Genomic DNA, 13,804 nt, shown 5'->3' with positions numbered 1-13,804 from the left:
TTTGGATCAGTTTGTGGTCATTCCTGCTCTAGACGCCTCTCGCACTTTTGGGGGAAGTTAACGCTGAGGCCCTCTCAAGCCACTGCAAGCGTGTCCTCCTCCCCACAGGCATCTCTGGGCTGCAGAAGTCACTCCGTGCTGTCAACCCGCATTTGTAGAGAGGAGGCAGTGAAAACGTACAGTCAGTTGAATGCTTCCATGGAGGGGATCACATCTGCCAGCAATCTGTTGTGTCCGCCTGTGTGAGGCATTTTTGGGGTTCAGCGTGTCTGAGAACCGTACTTCAGTCTGTGTGTGTCACAGTGGTGATTAACTGTTCATGGGTTTGTCCGTGTGTGTGTGAGACAAAGAGAGATTGATTCTATCTGTCGGTGCCTGTTGTACGTGTTGGTAGAGTTCACTGTCCTCCAGCCGGTGTGTGCAGGAGCAGTGATGACGTGCGAAATGTTCTGCGCATGTGTTTGTAGTGACACATGTGCCCTAGTATGCTTCTACTTGTATTTTTGTGTACAGACTACACTGCTCAGGAATGTGATCACAAACAAGGGCTCATTGCCTGCTTTCACAATCCCCCTGCTAATTGCGCACCCCCCCCCCCCCCCCGATCAAATATGACTCATCCCTCCCCCACCTCTCGCCTGCCTTCACAGCCGGGAGTGCAGCCTCTTAACAAGGCGCCCAGAAGCTGCCTTCCCTGTGTGGGTCAGGAGAGGCGTCTGCGCACTTTAACCCCCTCCCTATCTCCTACTCTTTCTCTCTCTGTTACTTTAATTGCTTGCTATCGTTCTCCTTTTCTCTCTACGTTCTTCTCACTTTCTGTCCCTCTTCGCTTCTCCTCTTTCTGTTACTCTCACCTCTTTCTTTCCCTCCCCATCATGCTGTCTCCCTCCACTCCTTCCTCAACTATTTCTCTCCTCTCACGTGTTCTCTTCATTACTTGCTAGCTCTCTTCTTTCTAACTCCTTCTGTCATTCTCTCCTTTTTCTTTTGGGTGTCCTTTTCACCCTCTATGCCCCACACTTCTATGACACTCTCTTTGTCATTTTTCTTTTCCACCCTCTTCCCTCTTTTTTCTCTCCATTGCATATTGCGCTATTTCTTTCCCAGTCTCTCAGACTCTTTTTCAGCCCCCCTGAAATGTATCTATCTATCGCCCTCACTCTATCTGTCTATCGCCCTCACTCTATCGCCCTCACTCTATCGCCCTCACTCTATCGCCCTCACTCTATCGCCCTCACTCTATCTATCGCCCTCGCTCTATCTATCGCCCTCAATCTATCTATCTATCTATCTATCTCTCTATCTATCTATCTATCTATCTATCTCCCTCACTATATCTATCGCCCTCACTCTATCTATCTCTCGCCCTCACTCTATCTATCACCTTCACTCTATCGCTCTCACTCTATCTTTCACCCTCACTCTATCAAGCTATCGGCCTCACTCTATCTATCAATCTATCTATCTGTCGTCCTCACTCTATCTCTCTATCGCCCTCACTCACTCTTACTATCTATCACCCTCACTCTATCACCCTCACTCTATCTATCGCATCACCACAGCCGCAGAGGACAGAGCCGCTACCGCCTTCCTCTTCGGACCAGGGGCTCCCCGCTGACCAGCTTGCGGAACACGATGAGGATTTGCTAGCCGGAGCCCGCTGTGGAACCGATCGGTGTCAGTGGTTTGCCTTCTGGACACCAGGACCAGGATCGCTGCAGACGCCTGAGGCACAGGAGAGGACAGAGCCGCTACCGCCTTCCTCTTCGGACCAGGGGCTCCCCGCTGACCAGCTTGCGGAACACGATGAGGATTTGCTAGCTGGAGCCCGCTGTGGAACCGATCGGTGTCAGTGGTTTGCCTTCTGGACACCAGGACCAGGATCGCTGCAGACGCCTGAGGCATAACGGACCTGCCCGCCTGTGATTGCTGCCGAGCCCCCGGTGTCACACTCGGAGCTGCGCACATCGCCCCGACAGCTGAGATCAGGAGCGGACCAGGACCAGGATCGCTGCAGGCGTCTTAAGCCCAACGGAGCCCCCACTGTGGAACGGTCAGGGAAGGCGCCCCACGGTAGTGGAGACAGCGGAGATCAGGGGCACCAACGGAGAAAAGCTCTGGCCAGCCCTCCCCAAGTCGGAGGATACTCTCCCTCTGCCCGGAGTTTCTTTTGCACATAGAGTGCTGCGAGCTGAGCCCTGCGCCTCGCAGCGACGCCGGAGGACGCCGGAGGAGACGGACAGCACAGGTGGCAGGCGGAATCGCCCCTGCACCTATAATCTTTTTGCTGTTCTGCAGATCGGGGGCACTAACGGAGAACAGCTCTGGCCAGCCCTCCCCAAGTCTGAGGATAGTCACCCGTTGCCCGGAGTTTCCTTGGCACATAGAGCTACTCTCCCCCCCCCCCCCCCCCCCCTCCCGACCGCCCTTCAGCAGAGGAGTCCTGGCGGTCTGTAGGGCTGAGAGGGGCTTGGGCCGTTGGATGTTGCACCGGGAGCCCTACAGTCCTCGCGGAGGTCACGGGAGGCTGTGGACGTCCCACCCGCCACGCAGGGGTAACATAATCGCGCGCAGCGGTCCCGTGAGAGCTAAGCACCGATTAGACGAGGAATTGAGAAAAGGAATGTGTTTATACAGTATCAAAACCCCATCGTTTAAAATGGCGGGAGCCCACAATTCAAAAACTAAAGCAATAAATCACCTTCTGTGGCCACGAGGCTCCTCAAGATAAGGCTCCCTCGAGCATGAAAGTGAAACTGCCCTCCCGGATCACAGAAGAACAGCAATAAACAGAGGACTAATGTTTCTTCCCCCTCTATGTAGCGGCCATTTTGACCAGTCTATTGCTCTCGGGCCACCATCTTGGACTAGTCAATTTCACTGGACTACTAACTAATTCACTATATATAAACTGACACTAAGACCTCACCACTTTAGACTAAGCTCAACTACAGTACTCTGACACACACTTATCTGTGTCTTGTAACCGACTGTTGGCAGGTGTATTCTGATGTTTATTTCTATATTTTTATATTTTACCTATAGATCTATATTTTATAAGAACTATTCCTCCAATTGTACTCTGCACTACTCTACACAATTCGGCAACCTGCACCCATTTCTCACTCTTATCTCCTGTAATTCACCGACTGCTACCCCATATAGTGTAGGTTGATATTTGATCAAATCTACTCCTCCAAGTATACTCTGCACTACTTTGCACATTGCTGCAACTTACACCCACTTATCACTCTTCTCTCATGTAATTCACGGACTGCTAATCTCATAAGTGCCTGCCTATTTTTGCAGTCCTCTACCTCAACCTGTATCTTGTACTGTGCTACTCACAATCAGCTTGTGTATTTAAACACTCGTGTGACTAAGTGCCTGCATTTAGTGCAACATTATACCTCTATCTGTATTGTGGACATTTTCGTTTTTGTAAATGTGCACATTTCTCACTTTTCTTCACTGTCAATGTACCGAGCGCTACCTCAAATTGTCCTGGCGAACAACTAGTATTAATATTGCTCGATATGCACCGTTTACACCATTTATATTTTTATATTTTTTATATGTACCGAGCGCTACCTCAAACTGTTCTGGCGAATAACTAGTATTAATATTGCTCGATATGCACCGTTTGACACCATTTATATTTTTATATTTTTGTAAATTTCGTTACATTGTGTAAGCTGTACCGTCTGCTACCTCATATTTCTTCATTCATTATTGTACACTGTGTAAGCTACCCCCAGTCACACTGTTTATCTTTGGTTGGCACAGATTGCTACCTCTTTATCTTGATTATTTTGACTATCTTGTTACTCAATAGTGGCATTCGTGTACCACGTAATTTACTGTCGACATAGTGCTTTACTCAGATTGTTACCCCTATATGTTGGCTATTTTTATTACTCACTAAGGTCACCTGTGTACCATGTAACCTACTGTCTGCACTGTTCTTTGCGCACGTGTCACACTATCATCTACCCTCCCACACCCACTTTTACCGTCACACTCACCTACACATATACCGCCATCCCAGCATGGAGCCCATCGGCAAGCACACATATAAAATCAACTACCCATCCGCACTCACCAAAAAAGCCGCTAAACGCTTTAAACACAACTTCTTGAGGTCTCACCCGGAAATCCCCTTTGTTGACACCTACTTCTCACCAGTCAATGGATCCCTTAACATCGATATCATCTTCCACACCTCACGCAGAGCTCAATGGAAAGAAACGTTCCTCTCCCTACTCACTGTCTCCACCACCAGGAAATCCGCTCACTGCTTAACTCTCTCCATCACACCTTCTCAACTCTTCCTAGGCAGAACCACTATTACTATCTACAATAACGGGATTGTCCTAATTCAATCCACAGACAGGAACCTGGAACTACTAGACAACCTGTTCCCCACTTTCAAAGAGAACCTCTCCAACCATCAGACCTCCACTCACATCCCCTCCAGTACTATCACCCCAGACCTCACAGCCCCCACCGACAACTCTTATTACCTAGCTCAGCATCAGAACGACATGCACCTCACCTCCTCCCCCAACACACCAGTCACTCACCCACCTGCTGCAACCACCCCACACTCCGCAATCACAGACATAAATAACCTCCCATCACACACCAGCCGACCCCACACTCCCACCCCGGTGACCCCCTCTCATAATACTACCACCCATCCTCTCCCCCCTGACACCATAGACTCCATAGACCCCGCCCAGAACCCCTCTAACCTAGTTCAGCACCAGATCGACACACATAGCGACAAATCCCACACCCTGTCCCCCCCCTCTCTCAGCCCCCACTTCCACACGCCAACTAATCATGCAGAGTACACCTCATCTACTATCTTAACTCCCCCGCCCCACGACAGGACCATCTCCAACCTCAACTCCCCCCCCACTCTCAGCCCTCACTTCCCTTCAGGCTCCCCTTTCACCACCATCATACACTCCACTTCCACCCCGCTCTCTCCGCCTGACATGAATCCCCGCCTCCACGCCACCAACCTCCTCCATACTTCATCCACTCCCATCGACCCCGTACCCTCTCTCCCTAACACCAACCCGCACGATGACAACACGGAGCCCTGCATGAACACTAACCCTCCCCCTCACCCACACACTAAGTCCCAGGTCATCCACCCAACCATGACTTCCACCCTCAGCACTAATGCTCATCCCACGCTAGACAAGATTATGTCCTTCCTCCTACAACTCAAAGAAGAAATTCACACCATCAAGGAAGACATGCACACCATCAAAGAGTTGCTCACCACACCCCCTAGATTCGCCTCACGCACCACCACCCCCCCTCCCGACCGGCTACCCTCCCGTCCCGACGACGCTCCTAAGCCACGTCCCTCACACCGGACCGCGATCCATGCCCACAATCGCAACAAGCACAACCGTCGCACTCACTGGACCGCGATCCCCGCCCACAATCGCAACAACCGCCCCCTTCGTACATGCAACCCTCTCTCGGACCTTGACACCCTCTCCCTCCTCCGCTCCTACGACCAAGCTTCCCTAAACCTCACAACTGCCTCGCACTTCCCCATCCCCACAATACACTCAAATCCCCGTAGATCCTCCACTTTCAACAACAGAACGTCTGTCCCAAATAACCTTAGAAAAGTCCCCCTCTCTCTAGTACCCTCATCCTCTCCAGACACACCCCGTCTCAAATGCACTCTCCTAAACTGCAGATCGGCCTCTAAACACTCCTCCGCCATCGCTGATCTCATCCTAAGATTGGACCTTGACCTTATCATCCTGACTGAAACCTGGTTAACCGAATCCTCTACACCTATAATGGACATTCTGGTTCCCCCTAACTACCACATCATTAGGCTGGACAGGTCTGGCAAGATAGGTGGCGGAATCGCATGCATATACAGGAACAGCCTTTCTGTTCTGACAGTTTCCGTGCCGCCTCTACCCTCCCCAACTTCCTACGAATACATCTGCCTCGATATCATCAGTGATGGCAAACCAACATGCTCTCTCCATGGCATTTACCACCCTCCCAGAGACCACCTCATCTTCGCCCAACAAATGATGGACCTGATTTCAACCAACGCAGGACGACAGCTCACCCAAATATACCTGGGTGACTTCAACCTCCATTGGAACTATCCTAACGATGCGGTGGTAAATAGTCTTAAAAGCTTCCTCAGCGCACTGGACCTCACACAATTATGTAACAGCCCGACCCACGAGAAAGGCTCTATCCTCGACCTTATCATCACCAAAGAGGGCGCTACTCAACTTGAGACTATTCAACCCTGTGACTGGTCAGACCATCATATGGTTACATTCCACATCAATGAAAAAGTCAAACACAATTCGTTTCAACCCACCAGAACTAAAGTCTGGAAAAGAGACCTGAAAAAACTCAACCCATCATCCTTACCCCCGAACAGTCGCGACCTCCTACTCCCCCCTACTGGCGTTACAGATGTCCAATCCCTGACTGACCACTATCTTAGCGCCGTGACCTCAATAATTAATGAGGCTGCTCCCATGCAGCTAAAAAGAGTCTCCGCTAAAATCTCCAACCCATGGTATGACGGGAGTCTCAATGAAGATAGACGAGCCATGAGATTGGCAGAGCGCACCTGGAGGACAGCTCCCTCTGCACTACACCTGAAAACCCTGAAGAAAAAGAGAAACGCCTACTTCAGGAAAATAAAGCGCTCAAAAGCAAACTTCTTCAGCCTCCAGCTCGACCAAGCAAAAAATCGCCCTAGAAAACTCTTTGAGTTAATCAGAACACAAGCCAAGGAACAACCCCAACCTCTCAGTACCTTGCACGAAGCACCCTCCTGTGAAGACTTCGCCACTTTCTTTACCCAAAAAACTGACAACATAAAGAATGATCTCCGCGCTGACGCAAGACTCCACAACACACTCAACTGCATAACACCCACCGAACCTAAAAACAATGCAACATGGTCAACCTTTGAGACCTACTCCGAAGAAGAAATAGGCAAACTGCTCAACACCTTGAAACCTTCCAATCACCTCACGGACCCCCTCCCTGCTAACGCTGTCAAAGATTTCATCCCACTGCTCCTTCCTCTCTGGACTAAAATCATCAACAGCTCGCTCCAAGAAGGAACCATCCCTGACTCCCTCAAAGTTGGACAAGTCACACCTTTGCTAAAGAAACCTACTGTCGACCCTTCCGACCTAAACAACTACCGTCCCATTACCAATATTCCCACTCTCGCCAAATTATTGGAAAAATGCGTTCAACTACAACTGACTAAACATATCGACCTGTTTGATCTCCTCAACCCGCATCAATCAGGCTTCCGGGCAGGACACAGCACTGAAACTGCTATGACTCACATAATTGACGACGCCCTTCAAATCCTAGATCAAGGTGATACCTGCCTCCTCATCCTGCTTGATCTCTCTTCGGCATTTGACACTGTCAAACATGAGAAGTTACTCGATCTTTTGAGCACAAGAATGGGTCTTTCTGGGACTGTTCTCAAGTGGTTCACCTCCTTTTTACACAACAGGTCGCAGAAATTCAAGAGTAACAACCTGATGTCCTCTCCAATACCTGTGTTGTTAGGCGTCCCCCAAGGATCTTCCCTATCACCAACCCTGTTCAACCTAGTTATGGAACCTCTCACCACCTTGCTTCAAGCATCCAATGTACTTTTTCACATGTACGCAGATGACACCCAACTATATCTCAAACTACAATCCCCCAACAACATTTTACTACTGAACTCTAGGATTAGAAGCACCCAATCCTGGCTGGCTGATAATCATCTCAAACTCAATGCTCTGAAAACAGAATTCCTGCTGATCGCACCTCCCGCGAAGATCCCCATCACGCAAACCTGGCTTAAACAGTTAACGGCACTCAATGTCCAACCCATCATAGTGGACTCAGCGAAATCTCTAGGCATAACCCTCGACTCCAACCTTAACATGCAGCAGCATATCAGCAAGGCCACTAAGGGAGCGAACTTCCAAATAAATACACTGAGGAAACTTAAACCCTTCCTACCAGCCAAAGACTTCCAAACTGCAGTACAAGCTTTAGTAATCCCGCGAATTGAATACGGCAGCACCGCCCTCTGCGGTCTCCCGTTAACCAGCACTGCACCCCTAAGAGCCTCTCTAAACGCTGCAGCCAGACTCATCACTGGATCAAAAAAACACTCGCACATCACACCTGATCTGAAAACGCTGGACTGGCTGCCTTTTGAAGCCAGAATACATTTGAAAATCGCCTGCATGACACACAAGGCTCTACATCTGAGCTCTCCCGGATACCTCACTCAGAAGCTGTCAATCTCTGGCGGCTCTAGAAACACTAGAGGCACAGACAATCTTCTGCTAAAACCTCGAAGATTCCGGAAGGTAAAAACCTATAAACGCTCTTTCTCAGGAATGGCACCCAGGATTTGGAACTCACTCCCTCCTGAAACCAGGCTCATCTCCTCCTTCACACTTTTTAAGAAAGAAGTAAAAGCTATTTTTATGGCCAAATACACTTGACCTATTAGCTTGGATTTGGAAAGACCCTACTCTGACCTGTATTACTTTGCTCGAACTCTATGACTATGTATTTCACCTTGAGCCATTTTGAGTTGGAGTAACACCGCAACTATGTATTTCACCTGAAATATTGTCGCTACTAACTATCTACGCACACATTTAACTCGCTGTTCGAACTTTATGAATATGTATCGTACCTGTATTATTGATGCTACTGACTATCTATGCACACATTTAACTGTTATACTTGTATTATTGATGTGCTGTACTACTTATGTGTAACCCCACTCTCTTGCTGGCATTCCCAGCCGTGTAAAGCGCTCTGATATCTGCAAAGATCTTGTTCGCGCTATATAAAATTTTCAAAATAAATAAATAAATAAATAAATCACTCGGCACCACCACAGCATCACTAAGGGGCACCACAACATCACTCAGCACCACCACAGCATCACTAAGGGGCACTACAACATCACTATGCGCTACCACAGCATCACTCGTCGCCACCACAACATCACTCCGCTCCACCACAGCATCAATCTGTGCAACCATTCAACAACAACTGGTTCAAATATCTTCTCTCAATGTTTCAAGCTTTATTACAAATGTCACAAAAAGAGGTTAATATTTCACTTCTGTTCTTGTATTTTCGTCACAATAAAATACACTGAACATAATCTTCACAAACGTTATTTACAAAAGTTCAAGCTATTGCCATTATAAATTACAATAACTTTTATTTAAGTATTAATTATTTAAAAAATTAAAAGCCTTTGTTATTTGTAATATCAACACATCTAAGTCTCGTAAATACAACACACATTGCATTACAAATGCTATAGGTGTCACATTTGAGAAAGTTATAACTATTGGCATTGTAACTGACAAAGCTATTATTTTCAAAACCAACACATAAATAAAAAATGTGTCATTTACAATACCAATAGCTCAAACTTTCCTAATGCGAGACCTATTGCATGGCAAATGCTTGTTCTTTCTGTTAATCAGTCATCGTCGTTTTTGGTGTGATCTGTCAAGCAGGGGCTGAGAAAAAAAAGTGGGGTCCCAAAACATGTCCTCCCCATGTTAAGTCTATGGGGATTTTTTTTTCATTTTTTTAACACAACTACATCCCGAACTGCTGAACAGAATGCAGAAAGCTCAATGTTGGTCCAGAAAGCGTGATTTTTTGTGATTTGCTGTAAATACTTTCAGTAGCTTTTGAGATATCTAACTTTAAAAAAAAATGATAATATTTGGAGGCGCGTCCTTGCAGTGGACTCGCGGATCCTACTAAAATTTGATTGGCTGCCAACACTTCAACCAGGAAGTATTGGCAGCCATCTTCGGGATTAGTCTTGAAGCTGAGCCCCAGAAAAAAAGTTACAAATAAAGAAAAGGGGGCAGGGTAGGAATACACTGACCCCCCAGATATGTGTGTGGGGTAAAAAGCAGATCTTTTTTTAACTTTTGACGCAGACTCGCAGTGGTACCTAGAATCCGCTGCAATTTTTTAAAAAAAATCAAGCATAGGCTTCCGTGCTTGCTTTAGAATAACACCCAGGTGCGCCAGGTTCCGGTGGCATATGGTAAATTTAGAAGGGGGCGCATTTGGCCACCCTCCTAGCGCTGATCAAAGCCCGGGAGAGCGCCACCTCCTCTGGGCTTTTTTTATAATGAATGAATGAAGGCATGCCTGGGCAAGCCGCAGCCCGGGACCGCCACAGCCTGGGGGACCGCCACCTCCCCGGGACTATTTCAAATTATGTGAGGGGGCCTCGCGGAACCCCATGCCCGGGGACCGCCACCACCCTAGGGCTAATCTAAATTATATGGGGGGCCTCATGACCCCCGCTGCATGTAAACCACCACCTCCCGGGGCTTTACATGTTTCAGGTTGGGGCGCCTCACGGACCCCACCCTGGGGACCACCACATCCCCAGGGTCATACTCTATAAAATGGGCGGGGGGCACGTGGCTCCAGGGACCCTTACCTCCCCGGGGCAGGCCCCTAGTCAAGGAAGGAAGAGGGGGCACGGCCCCACCCTTATGGAGCCCGAGATAGCCCTTGAGTCCGCCAGCCCCCTGGGCCTGCTCCAAGAATGTCCCGGGGTACCCACCCCTGTGACATTGCCGTTTGCTATTACTTGGTTTGAACTCTTCTCTTTTAGTAAGTGAGAGCAGAAAATGCTCTTGTTTGCTGAAAGGAAAGCATGTATATTTCCCTGCCCACTGTCAAGCGAGCAAGGAAACAGACATTGCTTTGAGATCCTCGGACTGCATGTTTACAGCTCCCAGGGTCTCAAAGCAGTGCCGGTTGCCGCAGGCGGCTGGGAGCCGCAGGGACAGTGGGGGCTTTGAGGCTCCATGCGCGTTCCCCAACAGAGAGGCCAGTCCGCGGGAGATGGGGTTCCGGGGCCAAAGTTGGCCCAGAGAAAGGGCCGCATAGCCCTTCCCCCTTTTAAAAAAATATATATATTAAGGCCTGGCCTCTGAATGGGAGGGGGAGCCGCGAGACCCCCTCCCCTTTTATAAAAATATATATAAACGCCTGATCCCAGGCCAAAATCGGCCTCTGGAGGAGGGCATGCGGACCCCTCCCTTTCAATTATAAAAAAAGTCTGGGACCCAGGGGATAAGGTCCCAGGGGCCGAAATCGACCCGGGAGAGGGGCAATGCAGCCCCCTCCTGTTTTTTTTAATCTAAAAAATTAAACAAGGGTCAGGCCCGAGGGATGGGATCACCGGGGCCGAAAAGGGTCCAGGGCATGGGTATCTACACAGCCCCCCTTCCTAAAAACTAAAAAAAGAAGAAAAAAAAAAGCTGGCAACTCACCAGAGGCCCCACCCTCTTTCACCACTACCCTGCAAACCCGCCTCCTGGCACACTCCTGGTTGGGGGATGAAATCCACTTGGCTGCTGAGGGTCCTTGCGAGCCAACAAGACCTCCTGTAAGCCCCACACAGTGGGATTGCTGAGAGATGGTCAGAGGCCAAGCCCCTTTTCTCCACCATTCTGAAAACACGCCTCTCAGCGCACTGCTGGTGGGGGTATGAGGTCACCTTGCCTCCTGAGGGCCTCGGGACTAAAGTGGACGTCTAACCCCAACGAGTAGTACACCACCGTAGGGAACAGTAGGGCTAGTTGGCCCCCAAGGACCCTCAAGAGCCAAGGTGACTTCATCCCCCAACTAGTAATGCGCCAAGAGGTGCATTTGTAGAGTGGTGGAGAAAGGGGCGTGGCCGCCGAAAAACACTTAGCAAACCCACTGTGTGGGATTTGCTGGAGGTAAAAGGAGGGGTAGTTTGCCCTCAAGGAGCCCAACAGAATAAAAGTTATCACAAGGGGTTCCCTTACCTGTTTTACATTCACATCCTACATCTACACATTACTAGGCCCCTCATACCCACAGCACCAATATGGCGAACAACAAAAGATCTCCGATAGAGAGCCCCTTTATGGGTGCCCGTCGAGCATTGCAGCGCCGGCTCGACGAGGAGCAGACCCATATGATGAAGCATGACACCTAGCTTGCTGGGTGTGTGAGGGTCCTAGTTCCAAAAGGAGGTATTCCCCACCTCCCTCCCACCTAGAGTACACATTTAGTGGCCTAAATACACCACTATAAGGAACTCCATACTCTTCAGTCTTTTGGCTTATATATATATTTAACACTCTTAAACTTTTTAAAAACACTCAGTCACTAAATGATGTCATCAGTAATGTAATCAGTGATGTCACTGACCATGTCAAGATTGATGTATGTTATATGTGAGGATATAAGCAGTGTATTGCGGGCTTGCGAGTTATAGATAGCTCAACTAACTATAACTGCTGAATTTCTCTGGTTTTGTACGAGTGAAACCTCAGCCTAACTATAACGTCTCTGTAACCTTAGTTTCTTTCATTGAAAAAATATTTATATATATATATATTTATATATTTATTTATTTATACAAGAGCTGCTTTCCACCTAAACTTGAGAACTACCCAGAGTTCTATCCTTCTTTTTTGCATATATATATTTATTCGCTCACAGACGTCTCGTGTGCTGTTACATCACTCAAAATTCCTTCCCCCACCAGACCAGAAAGAGCAAACCACACCGGAGCTCTCTGCTTTAGGTAATATTTTATTGTAGGCAAGAGGACGCGATGCGTTCTGACCTAAATGGGCCTTGTCCACAGAAAATTTTGTTTCTAATGAAGTGCTTGCATAGTTTACCAACACCTATTGTAACCAATTGCTTTAGGGAGAAGAAGACCCTTTAAAAATACATAATGATGTTAATAGTCCAACGTGAATCTACTGGTTCTTTTATTTTATTGTTTTGATCAATACCTCTGCATTGGATCAATAAGTATAGTACGTGTGGTCATTTATTCCACATGAAGGGTAAGTACTTATTGGTTTCGAACAATGATTAAGTTCATGATAAAGTGTCACTTCTTGTATCACATATAAAACCCAGAAATAAACAGACTGAAAACTTGGCAGCCTGACCCTTCTTTGTTTTCAGAGGTCTTCGATTCTTGAGTCCCCATTTCCTCCAGTCCCTCTTGCTCCTGTCTGTGCGCTCTCTCCCTTCTGTCCTAAGTGGTTTTAGTCAGTTCTACCCTCCAGTTCCTTTACACAACACTTTTCTGGTTTTTGACCTTTGATTCTTTGTATTGTCCTCTTACTCTCTGCAGTTCATTGAGCCATGCAAAACGTATAATTGGACATCGAACGACGTGCAGCTGTTTCTGACGCAGTACACCACCTCCGTCCGTGCCATTGATGCTTTCAAGTAAGTAAATAGCACAATCACAAGGGAGGGCATACAGGTGTAGCAGTACGGTTTGTGAGGTGAGTAGAAGCTGAATTGGTGGGATTAACAGCAAGACCCACAACAGAGCTCTCCCTTTGCCCTTGTTAAGTATGATTTTATTAATCCATTCATGCCTTTGCTTTACATTCTGATACTTTTAGCTCTGTAATTGAAATTGGGGGGAAGGAGGGGGATGTCTTGGGCTTCTCCAACGAGTAGCTAATGAGCTACTAGTAGCTCTCCAGCTACCTGTAATACGCTCTCCAGTATGCAACCCAGCTTACTAAATGAGAAGCTTTTGCTTGGTTAGATTAATATTTATTTTGCCAAAATTGAAAAGCGTGTATTTAAGACGAGAATGTATATATTTGTAGAACTCATAGGCTGAATTTTGGAGCAAAATGGTTGAATTTCCAATAGAATTTTCAGTTCAGCCATTCCAACCAAT

The 13,804-nt window shown here is 47.8% G+C and overlaps 1 protein-coding gene across 2 annotated transcripts in view; it reads left to right on the top strand.

Annotated features, from left to right (window-relative positions):
* The window catches only part of FIBP (FGF1 intracellular binding protein), a 155,001-nt gene that overhangs the window by 117,977 nt on the left and 23,220 nt on the right, over positions 1 to 13,804 (top strand). For both annotated transcript variants that reach the window (XM_086938077.1, XM_086938078.1), the window contains one exon: positions 13,238 to 13,335. In XM_086938077.1, the coding sequence (XP_086794203.1) occupies positions 13,238 to 13,335 (98 nt within the window). The remainder of the gene's footprint in view (positions 1 to 13,237; positions 13,336 to 13,804) is intronic.

This window comes from Lissotriton vulgaris, chromosome 9 (assembly GCF_964263255.1).
Source record: "Lissotriton vulgaris chromosome 9, aLisVul1.2, whole genome shotgun sequence".
Taxonomy (NCBI): domain Eukaryota; kingdom Metazoa; phylum Chordata; class Amphibia; order Caudata; family Salamandridae; genus Lissotriton; species Lissotriton vulgaris.
This window is presented reverse-complemented; position numbering and strand designations above follow the sequence as displayed.